At 37.1% G+C, this 16,181-nt stretch overlaps 1 protein-coding gene across 2 annotated transcripts in view; it reads left to right on the top strand.

The window, feature by feature from the left end:
• Nucleotides 1–16,181, top strand: part of MTA3 (metastasis associated 1 family member 3) — a 134,093-nt gene that overhangs the window by 76,644 nt on the left and 41,268 nt on the right. For both annotated transcript variants that reach the window (XM_079298589.1, XM_079298590.1), the window contains exons 11-15: nucleotides 179–237; nucleotides 2,761–2,885; nucleotides 3,761–3,912; nucleotides 5,098–5,320; nucleotides 12,956–13,042. In XM_079298589.1, the coding sequence (XP_079154715.1) occupies nucleotides 179–237; nucleotides 2,761–2,885; nucleotides 3,761–3,912; nucleotides 5,098–5,320; nucleotides 12,956–13,042 (646 nt within the window). The remainder of the gene's footprint in view (nucleotides 1–178; nucleotides 238–2,760; nucleotides 2,886–3,760; nucleotides 3,913–5,097; nucleotides 5,321–12,955; nucleotides 13,043–16,181) is intronic.

The raw sequence follows: 16,181 nt of genomic DNA, 5'->3' as shown, positions 1-16,181 counted from the left end.
ATAATAAAAATTGAGAACTTGTTTTTCATGATTTTTATCGTGTGGATTTCTACACTTGTTTTGGAGGGTCTTGTGAAATCACTAAATAGAAATAATTTAAATATGTATTGTGTATAGTTTTATGAAACATCACAGCTTAAAATAATAAAATATTTTAATGTGTCAATTTTTCAACTAGAAACGTCTGAAAGCAGCTGAAGCAGAAAGCAAATTGAAACAAGTATACATCCCCACCTAGTGAGTATAACAACAAAGTCATTTTTTTGAGTAATACACAGGTAAAATTGAAACAGTAACATGCAGTTACATGCATAGGATTTTCCTAGTCTTCTCTTTAATGGTTACTTTCACAGGATTTGTTATATGCAGAGAGATAATCAGAAAATGATAGAAATTCTTGTATTAAGTGAAGCCTTCTTACTTTACTGATCTCTGTTTTTGACATGCAATCTTTTTGTCTGGAGTAATAAGTTTTACAAAGGCTGATCAAGTGCTACCTGTGGACTGTTCACATGCAAGAAGAGCCTATTAATTTAAAACACAGTTTTTCCAAAATAATCTCTTCCAAATCCCTGTAGCACAGCACTTCATATTTGTGTAAATGCAATATTTCAAAATAGAAGCAGTTGGTAATATAGTTACATAAAATAAAATCAGATAATTTCCCATTACAGTTTTATCTGGCTGATAAAATCTGTTCTTCATCTAGAGACAGGAGATGTTCTGGTTCTAAATTAAAGGTAGCACACAGTCCCAGACTTTCTATCTATGACCACACGCTATTAATACAATCTTGTTTTCTTCTGAGGGGTTTTTGATCTGTATTTCTTCTAGATTTAAAGTGGATGCTTTATCTGCTTCTGTTAACATGTGGTTTGGAGAAAAAAAGATAAAATCCCTCCTTCATATTCATAATTTCCTCAATATTATGACAAGAGAAAGGATTACAAATCACTTTTTTCTAAGTTTTCTGTGGGTATATTCAGTTTACTTATATATGAACTTCCTCTTATTGTGTTTGTGTAACAGAAGAGAATGTAATACCAAAGGAAGTACTTTGCAAAGATTTTTGATGGCTTGTAGAATTACATACAATAGAGTTTAATTTCCATATTTCATATGGGCTTTCCTCTCTTAAAGAGATATCACAATGGAAGCAGCAGACTTTTAAATTAATTATTTTAATCTTAGAACAAATTTTGTGAGTTTTGAAGCTCACATCTCTATTAAGTCACACTGTTTAGAAAAAGCTAAAATCTCTAGCATGAGTGTTGCCCAGCCTTCTCAGATGAGTGGCTGCTTTAGGAAAACCATGAGGTGCTCAGTCTTTTCATTATGCTTTTTGAATTTAATTTCCTTGGTCCATGTGGACATTTAAGGATTTTCAATATGTTCACAGTAGGGACCAGCTGTATTGGATGACAAAATGCATTTCAAAATGTGGGAATTTTGTGCTTTTATCTTTCTGCCTCCATTTCAAGACAAAATCCCTAGTCAACACTAGGAGGATGGTAGGACTTCTCAAGTCTTTGCTATCTGTAGTAGTCATGGGATTGCTAAATGCTCTGCTTCAAGACTAATTTATTGCATTTGAAATCTGAGTAGAATTGATTCTCAGAGCTGAGTACCTTTTTGAACTTGTTCATTAGGTTTTTCTTGTAAAAGCAAGGTTCTGTCCTTAATACCAGAGAGTCCCTTTCAATTCATGGCTTTTCTGAAAGGTAACTAAGCAACAAATCATAATGTGAAAGACTTAATTGTCTTTCAATCTCTTCTCCTGTACCTTGAGCTCAGGATAAAGAACATGTGGAAATTGTAAAATTGTCTCTTGCTGATATAGAGAAAAAGGAGAAGGCGGGAGACAGACTTGTGTGAATTTGAAATAGAGACTTGAAACAGCAAAGGTTACTTCAACTGTCATTTTAAATTTTCTTGAATATATTTTATGCTACCTAAAGTGACAAATAATTATCTCAGGAATCAATGTATCTAGCCTTGCATTGTATTGAGGGTAATTAAGAGTCACAAAGTTGAAACTTTGGAAATATTGCACTTAAGCTAGTGAGGAGTATATTAATGCTCTCTCAATTAATTAACCTGTTAAGTCCTACTACACGGAAGTATTAGAAGTTGCAATAATTACAAGAATTATATAGTATAATAATATTTAAAAAGCCAAACAATAATATCAAAAAACAGTTATTTAGCCTTCTCTCAGAGAGGCAGTAGTTTAGAAGAGAATTGATACAGAACAATCTGATGTATAGGTGAGTTATAAGGCATTTGTATTACTGTGTGTGCTTCTTTTTCAGACTAGAGGCAGGCTGTTTGACCCTTTCCTGTGATGAGCAGCCTTGTAGTATGACAGGCAGTTTTGCTACTCTTGTACTTCACACAAAGTCCATCCTCAGCTTGTAAAGCCTTATCTGTTGACTAGAACCACCTTCTTAAATTCCATGTCAGACTTTTTCTAGTGCTTTCACCTTGAGACTTGGTCTTTTATGAGCTTGCCAAGTACCTTAGACCATGTGAGCACACTAAAGAGCTGTAAATTGGAGTATTAGAACAGCTCTTAACACAGCAAGTGTCTGACAATGCTGAAAAGGAGCACAAAAATTAGTCTTGCTGAGAGAAGATTCTATAGATGTTGTCAGCACACATCAGAATTTCAGAATTAGATTGTTTATCTTCATGTTGACTAACCAGTTAATAAAATCACCTTTTTTTTTTTTTCCAACTTTTAAAAAAATTTATTTAAAGCAATAAACCAAATCCCAATCAAATATCCAGCAACAATGGGAAACCTGCTGCAGTCAATGGAGCAATGGGAGCCTCTTACCAAGCACAAGCCACAGTAATAGGTCGGGCTTGTGAAAGCTGCTATAGTAAGTAAATATATATTTTTTAATGTCTCAAGTGTTTTGTGAATCTTAATATGTGCTGTTAAAAAAAATTATGTACTTTTGTTAGCATGTGACAGGATAATTTGCAATTAATCTTATGGCAGAAATAACTTTAAAGTTAGAGCTGCCTTTAGTATATTAATTAAAGTATTCAAATTACTTTATGATTTATTTTTAAACAATTCCTAAAGCACAGAAAGTTTAAGAAGTATAATATGATGGCATTCATCTATTATTCCTTTACCTTCACAAAGCTAGATTCAAATTTATTTTTGGGTTTTCTTTAAGGTTGCAAGGTTTTTGAGCTGTTGTTTTTTCTTTGAATGGTTTTAGGGTGTTTTTCCACCCTCCACTGTTGTTGGGAAGCATGGGGAGGACTGTTTCTTTCTAGTATTTTATGTGTTTCTGATAATTTTTGTTGGACTTCTTGAAATAGCAGCCCTCAACAGAGGTTATGTGAGAGCAAATAAAAATCCAACTTAATAAGCCTGTCTTCCAGGGTGAAATTAGAAGTAGTGGGTTGTTTTTTTTTTTTGTTTTTTTTTTTGTTTGTTTGTTTTTTTCCTGGTAGTCCTCTGAGAGAAAATCTCAGCAATACAAATTGGATTGAAATTCATTATAAAAGCATTTCCAAAATTTCCATTTGGAGTTGACTTCTGTGGTGCTTTTGTAAAGAAATAAAGCAACAAACACTCCAAGTTCTTACTTCCCATGTTGAATATAATAAATATTTATCTATACAGTGCTCTGACATTGCCATATATTATCCCCATATATAGTCATGTTTTACAGCATTTGGATTTATTGTAGTGAATGTGGCATGCACCAGTTCACCTGTGCTGCTTTCTCCCCTGCAGCTCCACAGTCTCACCAGTGGTATTCTTGGGGCCCTCCTAATATGCAGTGTAGGTTGTGTGCATCTTGCTGGATTTATTGGAAGAAATATGGTGGCCTGAAAATGCCCACACAGACAGATGAAGATAAACTGTCTTCCAGCCAACCTACAGAGGTAGGATTGTGTAGACAAACTTTTCTAAAACAAAACATGCTGTGATTTGATTATTTAATGGAATGGTTTTTATGTATGTAACTTTGATATTACAAAACTAATTTTATTAATACTTTTTCTTTGTTAGGTAGAACTGTACAGTGCTCAGGCCTTGCCATATCTTTATTTGACTACTTGTATAAACAAGCATGTGTTTCCTGCATTTTGGTGTACAAATGTCATTTTGTCAGTCAAATGGTGTGTTATCTCTGAAATGTTAAGTATACTATGCAATATGTCATTTAGTATGGCATTATATATTCATTCTCAGTAGAGCTGTCTGCTCTGTGGCTTACAGCTTCCTACATAGGCCTATTTTTTGTATAGTTATTTGTTTATTCTTGTGATTTTGCCCAGCTTGGGGATGTTTGGGTGCTGTGACTCAGACGTGTGCATTGTGCTCTGTCCTGGTTTGGAGGACAGGTGTCTGCTAAGAAAAGCAGGAGCCTCTCTTTGAAATGGAGAATGTAAACCCCCTCCCTCCAAATTATTATAGTTTTGAAATTAAGGGGCTCTCAGGCAAAGATATGGGAAATAGGAATAACAATTCTTTGCTAGGAAAATTAAAATAGAAATACAGTATTACAAAGAACAATCCCAACACACTGACAGAGTCAGAACACAACCTGGCACCCTGTCAGTCAGTCAGGGTGTTGGTAGCAGTCCCATTAAATGGTGGCTATAGTCCCCCTGCAGTGACAGATGTGGTTCAGCTGAAGCAGTGCTCCTGTAGAAGGTGCAGTTTTCCTCTGAAGGTCCAGGGATCATGTGCAAATGTCCAGTTTTCCTCTGGAATCCAGTGGAAAGAAGGCTGCTTTTGTGTTCCAAATCTCAATTTTTATCTAGGTAGGAAATGCTTGGCTCCTCCCCCTGGGTGGAGCATCTCCCAGTGGGATGATGAAATTTTATCAGTCACACAGTGAGACTCAATGGCCCATTAACAGATGATATTTCCTGGAGGGAGGATGGGTTGTGAAAGGATAAAGATGACTGCCCCGCCTGGTTTTACAGATGGCCCATTAGCAGAGGATATTTCCCATGGAGATCAGGGTCACTGCCCCGCTGGTTTCAGTGGATGGTGACAGAATGCACACTGTTGGTCACGTCCTGCCTTGCAGCCTAAGGCGAGCTCTGTGTTCCCCGCAGGAGCCGCACGTCCGAACCCACCTGTCGCGGCAGGCCACGCAGGGCACGCCGGTGCGCAACACGGGCAGCCCAAAGTCGGCGGTGAAGACGCGGCAGGCGTTCTTCCTCCACACCACGTGCTGGACGAAACTGGCCCGGCAGGTCTGCAAAAACACCCTCCGGCTGCGGCAGGCAGCGCGACGCCCCTTTGTCCCTATTAACTGTGCTGCCATTAAGGCAGAATGTAAGATGTTTTTTTAATTCTTAGTTCTGTGTGCTGTGCTTCCCACCCATTTTTTGTCTTTTAATTTTATTTTCTTTTTCAATAAACATTTCTTGTCTATACGCTTTTGCTTTTCATTTTTTTTTCTCATTTGTCCAGCATATCACCGACACATTGGATAAAGCCTGGTTGCCTTGAACAGATCTTAGGCTGTGGAAACATTTCAAATTGATTAGAAACAGGATAGCTACTATCTCATTCACTTTCAAAAATTGACATTAACAAAAATTGGGGGGGGGGCAAAAAGGGAAAATCGGTGCCACAACATACAGTCTTCCTACCTGGCAGCATGAAAAAAGTGTGCTTTGCTGTTGTTTTTTGGTTTTTATTCATTTGCTGAGCAAAACCTATAGATCTGTACATGTTGTGCTTTTATTTGGTGGGGTTGGTCAAAGAATCAGGAGCTGGGGTTTCATAATTTAAATGTGGTGTGCAATACAGTCCTTTGTCATTGTGACAATCAGATGGTGGTGATTGCCACATTTATTATTACATCATAGCTGCATCATTCTGGTTTTCTCTGTTCCAATTTTAAATTTTAATTCTAAATAAAATTCTGTATTATGTTTTTTCTTTTTATAACCAAAATATAAAGACCTGATGAATTTCTAGCAATATGACAAAAGGCTATGAGTATTTGTAGATAGTGACACTGAGCCTCTTCACCTGCATATGTGTGTAAATTCTGCTGCAAAGTCACTGAATATTTCAACAACTTTTGTATCTGCACTGGGCACATTGTTTTACTTTCACACTGTCTGGCTATTCCCACTCTTCCATAGATACAGTTCTTGGAGCAGATGCTTGGTATTCCAGGATGAGCCATGCTGGCTCATTGTACTGTCAATTGTATTAGAATTGAAGAGGCCTTTTAAGATCATTAGATGTGGGGTTTATAAGCATGTTCATTAGATTAACACTAAACATTTTCCCAGCACACGTATTTGTGATGCTGATGATGTCTGCATTGTTTATAAGAAAGTTACTTCATGGAGACTTAAAATCTGATTTTGAGTAATTATTTTTCCTTTATGTACCTTAAAACCAGCCATTGCAGATGTGCAAACTCTTCACCTACTTCTGCAATACACCAAAACTTGCTGAATATTTCTGTACATTGCCCTTGTCTGATTTTTTAGTCTCTCTTTTGGTCATTTTCCTTCTTCTTTTAAAACTATGCAAGCCAGGAACAACTTTCAGATTTCAGGAAACCGTGTCGACTCTGTGAGTAAAATGAGTTGTTCTTCATGGAAGAAGTATATCTAATGCTGGATTAGGATTATATTTTAAATCCTCAATCCTAAATAAAAGTTCCTTTCTGAGAGAAAGGTATGGTACCTTTAAATTTATATTACTGCTGAATCATGGAGGAAAGTTTAGAAGTTCACTTGAACCTTGTATCTTTTTATGCATATCCCTGTTTTTTTTCTCACTCACTGCAGTAAAAAAATTCAAAAGATCAAACTTTTGAAGAAGAAAAAACAGAAAAAAAAAGTTTCATCCAACTGTTAATTATCATACTAAAACATGTGTTCAACCTTAAAAAGAGAGGACTGAGAACCTGATTTTTTCAGTAGGAAATAATCATTCTTGCTTCAGACTGATAGTGTTGTTTTTTCTCTTTGCTTTTTTGAGTTCTGAAAGAGTTCTGCATCAGATTAATGGCAAGAGTGGAAAGACTTTTTTCCCTGCAGTGTCTGTCTTTCATTATTATTTTTGTTTAAAGCAAATTTTGGACCTTGTGATTTTTGTCTCTTTGAATTCTGATGCTTCCTGATTAGACCTAACATAGGTTGAAGAAAGAAAAAGTCACAATGGCTAATGTTTTCTGACCACAGCATTAAAATAATGTTCTAATGGTGGAAACCAAATAATACCTCAACTAATTTATGTCATGTTTCTTTGTATACACACACACACATATCCACAATCCATGTTCTGTTTCTGGCAATCTCTCTCTCTGTGGAATCATTACAGTGCTCTCACCTGCATTGTCATTATCATATTCTTGATGTACTAAAGGCAAAAAAGAAAAAAAGTCCTTTGCAGTTTTATTGTAAATAAATAGTCTCTCTTTTCCTGGGAATGTCCTGAATCTTCTAAGATTATCTTGAGGCAATTAATTTTTAGATTTTTAAACAAGATCCTTAATTATCATGATTTCCTATGCTGGATCCACTAAGCAATTACAGTATTGAATGAATATCTGTGTTGGTGCTAGAAATGTTACAGTCATGTTTAACTAATAACCTGGCCAGAGTACCAGGTGACCCATGACTTGATATGGCATGAGATGATTGCAATGCCCAAGAATTGATTTGGAGTTTATTTTCCACATTGGTTTGCTGAAACTTGAATCTAATGGCTGCTTAAATGCTTTGTCAGACTCACCTGACTCTGTGTGCCAAACCAGTTCTTGAAAATGTTACTTCATCTCCCAACTATATTGCATTAGGCAGCATAACAACACTCAGAAACCATAAAATCTGAAGACAGAAGGATTGCTGGGGCACTTATCCCAGCTGCATACTAGGTTTTATGCCTGCTTAGTCTTGTGCAATTTGTTGAAGTGCCAGGTTGTAAATGAAGCTGATTCCCAGATCTGAGAAAGGCTGAACAAGCATGTCAGAGCTCAGCCATAAAATAAATTGGTATTTGCATTCCACGTGTGTACTTGAATGCATCTGCAGGTACTTCTGGTGTCTTAGAGGAGCATGGAGACCTCTGGGAATGACAACCTAAGGCCTAAGCATCTTTTAGGTGAAAACCGGGTTTTGACAGAGCATTTTCTCTTATTGAATGTCCACCCACATCCTCTCCCTCAGCCCATTATATCCACTGGCAGAAAACAAAGTCCTACTCTGTGTTCTTTATTCCTTCAGATAGTGCAGATAATTAGATTTTCCTCATTAAGGAAGCCTGTGGCATGACCCCTGCTCAGATGCCAGCAGGAGGTAGTGGAGATGATGCATTTACACCCCAGTTCAATCTTGGGATGGCCACCAGGAGGCTGAGAAGGCACAGCACCTCCTGCTAGGAGCACAGCCCATCATGGAAAGCTCAAACCTTGTTCTGCCTGAACTTAATGGACTCACTGTGGTTGGTGACAATAAACTTGTCTGCTGGTTTTTCAGGAATAATTAGAATTGGTGAACTGCTTTGGTAACTTGTGGTCTAAATCTCATGCACTGAGATTTAGTTTGAATATATTGCATGTTTTTTTAGAAAGTTAAGCAAGACTATCCTGTCTGGGGAAGGTCTCTTAGCTAGAGAAAAGCAAAGTGAGCAGCAGTCACTGGTGAGACTGGATCTGTTTGCAGCTCACAGGCAGTTTGATAAATGCCTGGCAGTGAGCCATGCATCTGTAAACATTATTGCTCCAGCACTGGGAGACTTTGGAGGGATTTTTTTTTTTTTTCCCTATTGCTTGGATATGGCTTTATCACTATAACTATATGTATTAATTATAGTAAATCAGATCTGGATAACTCCATGCTGCCTGTGTAGACATGATTGTCAAAATATTTTCAGTGCATGGTAATATATTATCTGTATAATATATGTATAGTTATCTGGAAATGGATGTACTGATCATGACAAAAATTTATCATACCTTTAAATCCTCAAATTTATTAACAAATATGATACATAGTACTTGCTAGCAATTTAGTTTGATGAAACAAAGACAAGTGAAAACAACTAGAATATGCCAAATGTTACTGATTTGTCTTTGCAAGCATAAAGTTTGTGTTTTAGTGACATAAAGCTACCCATTAATCTGAATTGAGTAACATTTATGGGTAATTTTTCACAAACTATGTTTTGCATCCTTGATTTTGATAGCTATGGAAGAGCTTTTAGCTGTATCAGATGAAAATATTTTCTCTGTTGTTGTCTTTGAATACAATTTGTGTCAGATTTTAATAGCCAGCAAAATAATTTACAGAATATATCATTTTTTTCCAAAGATTTTAAGAAGAATACAATTTAGGGACTATAGTGCATTTATTAGATGTTCTGCATTTTGACAGAGATATGATGGAATGTCAAAGAGAAATAACTTGCTAATGAGAGCCTCACTAAGCTTAAGAGACCTACAAATCTAGTTTTTTAAAAAAGGAAATAATTAGAAAATACTTTTATATCTAAAAGCACAGCCTCATTTATTATCATCTTCTACTTGGCATTACTGATTTCATTCACCTCTGTCATGCCCACATCAGTCAGCATGCTTGACAGCTTTAAAGCCTCATAAAAAATGTGTTTCACACTCTGGTTTGTAATGTTTTTTCCTAGAATTTTTCTAGTTGTGCTGTATCCTCTTTAGGGTTATGGTGCCCTAAATTATGTGCACTTCAAGATATAGATTTCCCATGATTTTAGAAAGTCATGTTTACTGTTTTCCTATTATCATGATTTCTAACATTCTGATTTTGATTTCTTTTTAGTATTGTCTAGATATTTTTAGAAAGCTGTTGACGCTGACTCCATGAATACTCTTCTGCTTTGTGATGGTGTAGGAGCCATCATTATATCTATATATTAGTTATTTTACCCCTTCAGAATTCATTTACATGCATTACTTGATGCTACTCCTTTCCTTTGCTATCAGTTTTAGCTTTGATTATGCTCAGAAATTTCTTATCAGGAATTTTTAGCTCTCTAATCACCTCTTTTCCTGCCCTTTTATATTTGAACAACACAGATCATTTGGGGATTACATAGACAATTAATTTTAATAAGGTGCTAATTCCTGGGAAAGCCTCTTTCTCCCTGTAACAGCTGGACAGCAGAGATCTTTGATACAGTGATACAATTTGGTGAAAGCTCCCTGAAATGCCAAATTGGATGCAGATCAGCTGCATGTGGGCAGGTCATGGTCTCCTCAGAGGATCCTGGCTGTTACTGGTTTATAGGAATGTAAGTAGGAAGGGGCCCTGGAGGTCTCTAATCCCACCTCTTGCTAAGGTTCATGTGCTCGTGGGCTTTTTGGCCGGATGAGTTTTTTTGTATCTCTGAGCATGGAACTGCATGGCTACTCTGGGCAGCTGCTCCAGTGTTTGCTCAGCCTCAGGGTAAATAACTTTATCCCTGAATCTAGCAATTTCCTGTCTCCCAGCTGGCTGTTGCCACGGGCAGGAGCAGGGTGTTGTCCTGTCCCCGTGTTCCTCAGTGTCTGCTCTGATGCTGGGAGGCTGCAGGTGCCATCAGGTGCCATCCCCTTGTCCTTCTGCCCTCAGGGCTGCCCAGACCCTTTTCCCCAGGCCCTGAATGTCCTGTGCTCAAACACTCCATCAGCTTGGTGAGCCTCCTCAGCTGGCCCTGCTCCTGTGAACTGTGTCTCCTCTGGAGGGGATCCCAGAGCTGGACACGGGCTGTGGCTGTTGTTCCCATGCGCCAGGGGCAGAGGTGACCTTCCCCAGAGCTCCATCGTCCTTCCTGCTGCAAGGACACACCACTGAGTAATGAGAACACATTAAATAAACCTGTGTGCCCTTCCAAGGTCTTTGTTGGCTCCCTCAGTGTTTCCAAATTTAACCATGTGCCTCTATTAATAGTGCAACCTTTTGCCACTCTGCAGACCCACTTACTGAAGAATATGATCACATTTGCCCTGTTTTTGTTCTCTTGAACCAAGACTGTTCAAGCATTCATTAAACACCAGCAGCATGTATGCTCAGCAGTTTGGATGAATTCCACCTGGTCCTGGTAACTTGGTTTTACTGATTAACCAGTTTATTTTGAAATGCTTACTGTGGGCGCTTTAGTGTGATACAGTTCTCATACTTTCCTCATAAAAGTATTCTGGAAGTGACCTTTAAGTGCTTCTGCAATGGCTAGTGATACAAGGAATACATTCATTTTTTCTGCTGTGCCTTTATATTTCTTGTGTATTTTCCTCACACCTTCATAATCAATTGTTACAGACACCAGCACACTTTCTGCTTTTGCAATGTTTGAAAAATATACTAAAAAATATAAGATTCCTTTTTGTTATAAATGTATTTTTCCTCATAGCTTCTGCTACTTTGCTGATCTTACTAAGATTTTTGTTGTTCATATAAAATATCATATTTGATTTTAGGACTTGCTTTAAATTTTGGGAGTTTTGATAACTTCCTACCCAAATTTTATTCTCTGGTTTTACACTTTCCTTTTTGTTCTGCATAAAGATTGTAAAGTTTATTATACTTTTTATGGGAGCACCTTATTATGGATCAAGATTTGCTGCTGTTAAACATACTTTACTGTTTCAATAGGTAGGTGTGCTTTGAAATACTCACCTTTGATGAACATGGTTTATCTCAAGCATGAAAATTGTGCTCTCCTTCCAGTATGTATTCCCAGTCAGCATATAAATACCACTCTGTGATTCAATATCTTTTTTTACAGTGAAGACACGTAGATGGAAAATTTTCTTGCTAATTACTTCTTAGGCACTACTTTGCTATTCTCAAAGTAGCTATAAAGTACTGCATAGCCTCTGCTTATTTTACTGAACAAGTCAGGGGAGACACATCATTTTGCTCCACCACTTAAAATATTTCAGGTGTTTTGCAATATTAAAAATATTCCAGGCACCAGGTTTACACTTTTTGGATTTTTTCCCTGAGCACAGTATGTTTTGTGATTAAATAGTTAAGTACTTCATGTACTCGGCATTAGGAACCTTTGAAACCCATTGGTATTTCCAGAATTTTAGGTAGATTCCTTAATCTATTGAAGTAAGTTGTACTTTGTCTGCACTGAAAGCCTCTTCTTGAATATCTGAAATCCTCATTCCAGTCATTTCTGTGCATTCACGATCTTCATGATTTTTGCACAGATCTAGATTAGAATAGATAAAGGGATTGTAAATTGGTCTATTTCCAGTCATCTAGAAGTTATTTACTGAAGCCTTGTGAATTTTTGTCTTGACTTTTCTGAGTTCATTGTTCTGAGCATAAACCTCTTTATGTTAACACTTTGTGTTTGGGACACATGGATGGAATCTCTACTTGTGTGCTCACAGTACCAGCAGGAAATTTAAGGCAGTTGTTGCATTGCTAGTTTCCCTGTACTTAGGAGAAAGTTACAATCTGTAACACTTGGTTACAACTGACCATTTTGTTGAAAAGTTTACAGTGAAGAGCTGTGTGACAAAGATCAGTAGTCCCAGCTTTAAATCCTAACTCTGTATTGCCCCATTTAGAGACAGGTAAGCTCATAGTAAACAAAAAAGAATTCAATGTAAATAATTTTTAATAGCCAAAACTGCATTTCTTTTAGTATTCATATTTTCATCTGTTTCATTTGCCTGGCTATCTCCAGAAAGGCTTTATAAGCAAAAACTACAATCTAACTGGTGTTAAAACTTACATTAACTTAAAAAAAAAAAAAAAAATCATAACATCACTTGCATGAATGAGGACATGTCCTGCCTTTAAATATTGATGATTAGAAGTATTTATGAAAAAAAGGAGAATCTAAAAGGTAGGCTGAGATAAAAAAAAAGAAATTTGTGTAAAAGTGCAAGTCAGAAATTGGTTGGTGTGTCCTAAATCTGTTTGTAATAGTAAAATATTTAAACCGAGTTTTATTCTTTAAAATTCTCAGATGCAGACCGACATTGTGAACTTGCTGGGAATCCTCTGAAGATAAAAAGCACCAGAAAGCCACTGTCATGTATCATTGGGTATTTAGGTGCGTATCTGCCTCCAGAGAGTAACAAACCTAATGAACATTCAGTGTGTACTGAAGCTTCATAACTGGTATGCACAGAAAAACAGGTTTATGCTTTTAGTAATGAGAAAAAATTCTGAAGTTAATAAATTAATAATAATGGTGGTCTACTAAGAGCTGAAAAACTGCATGGTTGAACTTGCAGGATATAGCCAGAAGTCCTCCTGATATGGTTTAAAGTGTCAGAGTGATTTAGAATGTGAAAAATAGTCTGGCTGTCTAAATAAAAAGAATAACTGCTCAAAGGGGAGATACTCATATCCAGGGCTGCTCTACTGTGCCCTTTGTATCCATTTGCAGTACTGCTTTTTACTTAAAAGCAGAGGACCTCAGCCACACTAAGATATATGCCTTGTAATTTGATGACCCAAGTTTAAAAGGTGCAATGAAGTGTATGCTGAGTTCACAACCAAGGGGACAATGAACCCATAAAGGGAGAGGAAAAGTTCTGGTAATAGTGGCTCCTTGCAAGGAGCCATCAGTGGCTATTAAATATTTGCACAGTCATACAAGAATTGTGGTAATCCAGAACCCGTAAATCCTCAAATGAATATAGAAATCAATCCATTGATCAGAGAAGCAGTGAATAATTCTGCTGTGTGTTAATCCTGTTCTACAGAAGTGAACTCTACAGCTGAGTGTAGAACTCAGTCTAGATGTTTTGCTGATAACTTCAGTCACCAGGAGGTTGTTTTTGTACTAGATCCAAGTAAACAGTAAGTCTCTTGCCTTACTGAAGTACAAAACAGCTATTAATCTAAGTTACAGCTGTTCTTCCAGGACATCAATTTTGTCAAAATACTAACTTCAAGAATATGGCTAATGAGGATTTAATGCCATTCTCACTGACTTTTGATTCCTCTAACCCTGGAGTTTAAGGAAAAGCCAGGGATAATTCTTGCAGACATCCCTGCTGTGTGTGTAATGTGTGTTGAAAGGATTACTTTGGCTGACTTGCTGGAGTTGAGGTTGTGAGGGGGGAAGCTGGACAGGGGATGGTTCATCCAGCTGACCTGTCTGTGCATCTAAAGAGGAAATTTTCAGTGCCATGTTATGTAGCCTTTGAGGAGTTGTTGACCCCTCTGGGATTCTGAGTGTGTAGGTTTAATGTGAGTAAATGGATGAACAGTGTCAGCCAGCATTTTGACAATTAACATGAAGGTCTGGTAGAAGATGAACAGTGCTAAAATATGTCAGTAGAGTCAGCTTAATATTCAGCTGTATGGGAAGTAAAGTATCTCACTACAGATGAGGAAAATAATGTGTTATGGGGATATGAAGTGAACTCAGTGCAGTTGAACACATTAATCTGGATTTGATTTATAAGGATGGCTAGAAAATGGCTTTTTGTTTGCCATGTAGCTTGGTGGAATTTTTTTAATTTAGTTTGTTTGTCATCTTTTTTGTTTATTTGGGATTTTTGCAGTTTCAGTAAATAAGTAAATCTTGCATTATTTTTCTCATAAAAACTAGCATTATATATCATGTCATGACTTGTATAGAGACATTTGTTTTCTTTTGAATATTTATTCTGGGCCATTCTCATGCATATTTATTGGTATACAATTAACAGTGTGTCAGGGCACTACTGTTTTCAACCTTTCTGATAAGGCAGAGAGGATTTCAGTGTCCTGTACATCCAGGGTCATCACTTCCCTTTATCCCTGTTCTGCATCTTGGCTGCAGGTTCCACTGGTGAGCTAGGACAAGCATTAAAATTAGGCCTTGTGCTCTCAAGAGCTGGGGCTAATGTTCTGCAATCTCATCAGTCATAACTGTGTTCCCTAAAAGAAAGCTGCTAAGGTGAACCCCTGGCTAATTAAATGTCCTGGATTAGCTTTTAGTTATGAGGAAAGCAGGCTAACGCTCCAGCTGGGATACATGTTGAGGAGATGAGGTGAGAGAAAGGTGCAGCTGCCTCTGAAATCCAGGATGTTTATTGAAGTGATTTGGTAGAAGACTTCAGCCTCTCTTTGTTTACTTTGTTTTTCTAATTTTTTACCCTACTGGCATAGTGGAGAAGGGAGAAGTTTTTAATGTTGTTATTATTATTTACTTGCTTGAGGCTGAAATCTGGTCCTATAAAATGTGTTCCTAATAAGTTTTTGAAACATTATCTCTTACTTCTATTTTATTTTTATTTCAGAATATGGCTGACTGGTTATTTGTTCTGTGGGTAATGGGATAATTTAAATACTATAGTCAGTTCTCTGTTAGAACAAGGTGCAGGTGGCTAGAAGATTTTCAGTGAAGTGCTAGGCAATAGAACAAGGATAAGAGTAGCAGGAATTAAAAGATTTTAATTACTATTATTCCATAATACAATTATATGAAGGGATAATAGGCAAAACCCCTGAAATGCCTCATTACTCTGCTTGGGTGTAATGAGGCAGCTGGTTATAAATTGTTGATCTAAAGCATGAAAATATTTGAAGCAAGTCTGTATGTATAGGAGGAATGAAGTAAGATGTAAAGGTCTGCACAGGAAGGACTCAGTCCATTGGGAACTGGTCCTGGCTCTTGAACTGAGTTCCTTTCTAGAACTTAAATGTAGAGCTTGATCTTGGCACCTTCCTCTACTGCAGAAAGAGAAAAGACAGCTTTTGTGGTAAACTAATGGAGAATTAGTGATTTGTGAACTAAATACTAGTCAAAAGAAAGAAATGCTTCCTTCCTCAAGGGTTTGCTCACCCTGAAAATATAAAGCTGCCTTTCCTATAGGTTGCAGATGAAAGGAGATGGAGTTCTCATGTGTTGATGCAACTGCTGGGGTTATTATGGTTACTGCTGGAGCTCTTTGGTAAATAAAATAATGTATTGGTGGTGTTAGCCCTGGAAATCTATTGTTTCCTTCAGAAAACTGGAAAAGATTGCTAAATGAACATTTTAGAATGCAAATTCCAATTACCTTCAGTAAACGGCATGTTTCTATTTCTGTTTAGAGTCTTGCCTTAGCAATCAGTGGTGTTCATAACATTAAGCATGCCTTTGTTCCCATTTTAGTAAAAAAGCAAAATATGAGACGCTTGTTCCCTATAGCAAGAAAAATGGGACATGCCATGAAATCTTTTCTGTATGAGAAGCAGATGAATACTGCAGT

The sequence above is a fragment of the Erithacus rubecula genome (assembly GCF_903797595.1).
Source record: "Erithacus rubecula genome assembly, chromosome: 2".
Lineage (NCBI taxonomy): Eukaryota > Metazoa > Chordata > Aves > Passeriformes > Muscicapidae > Erithacus > Erithacus rubecula.
The sequence above is the reverse complement of the archived record's forward strand: the minus strand, read 5'-3'. Positions and strand labels throughout refer to the sequence as shown.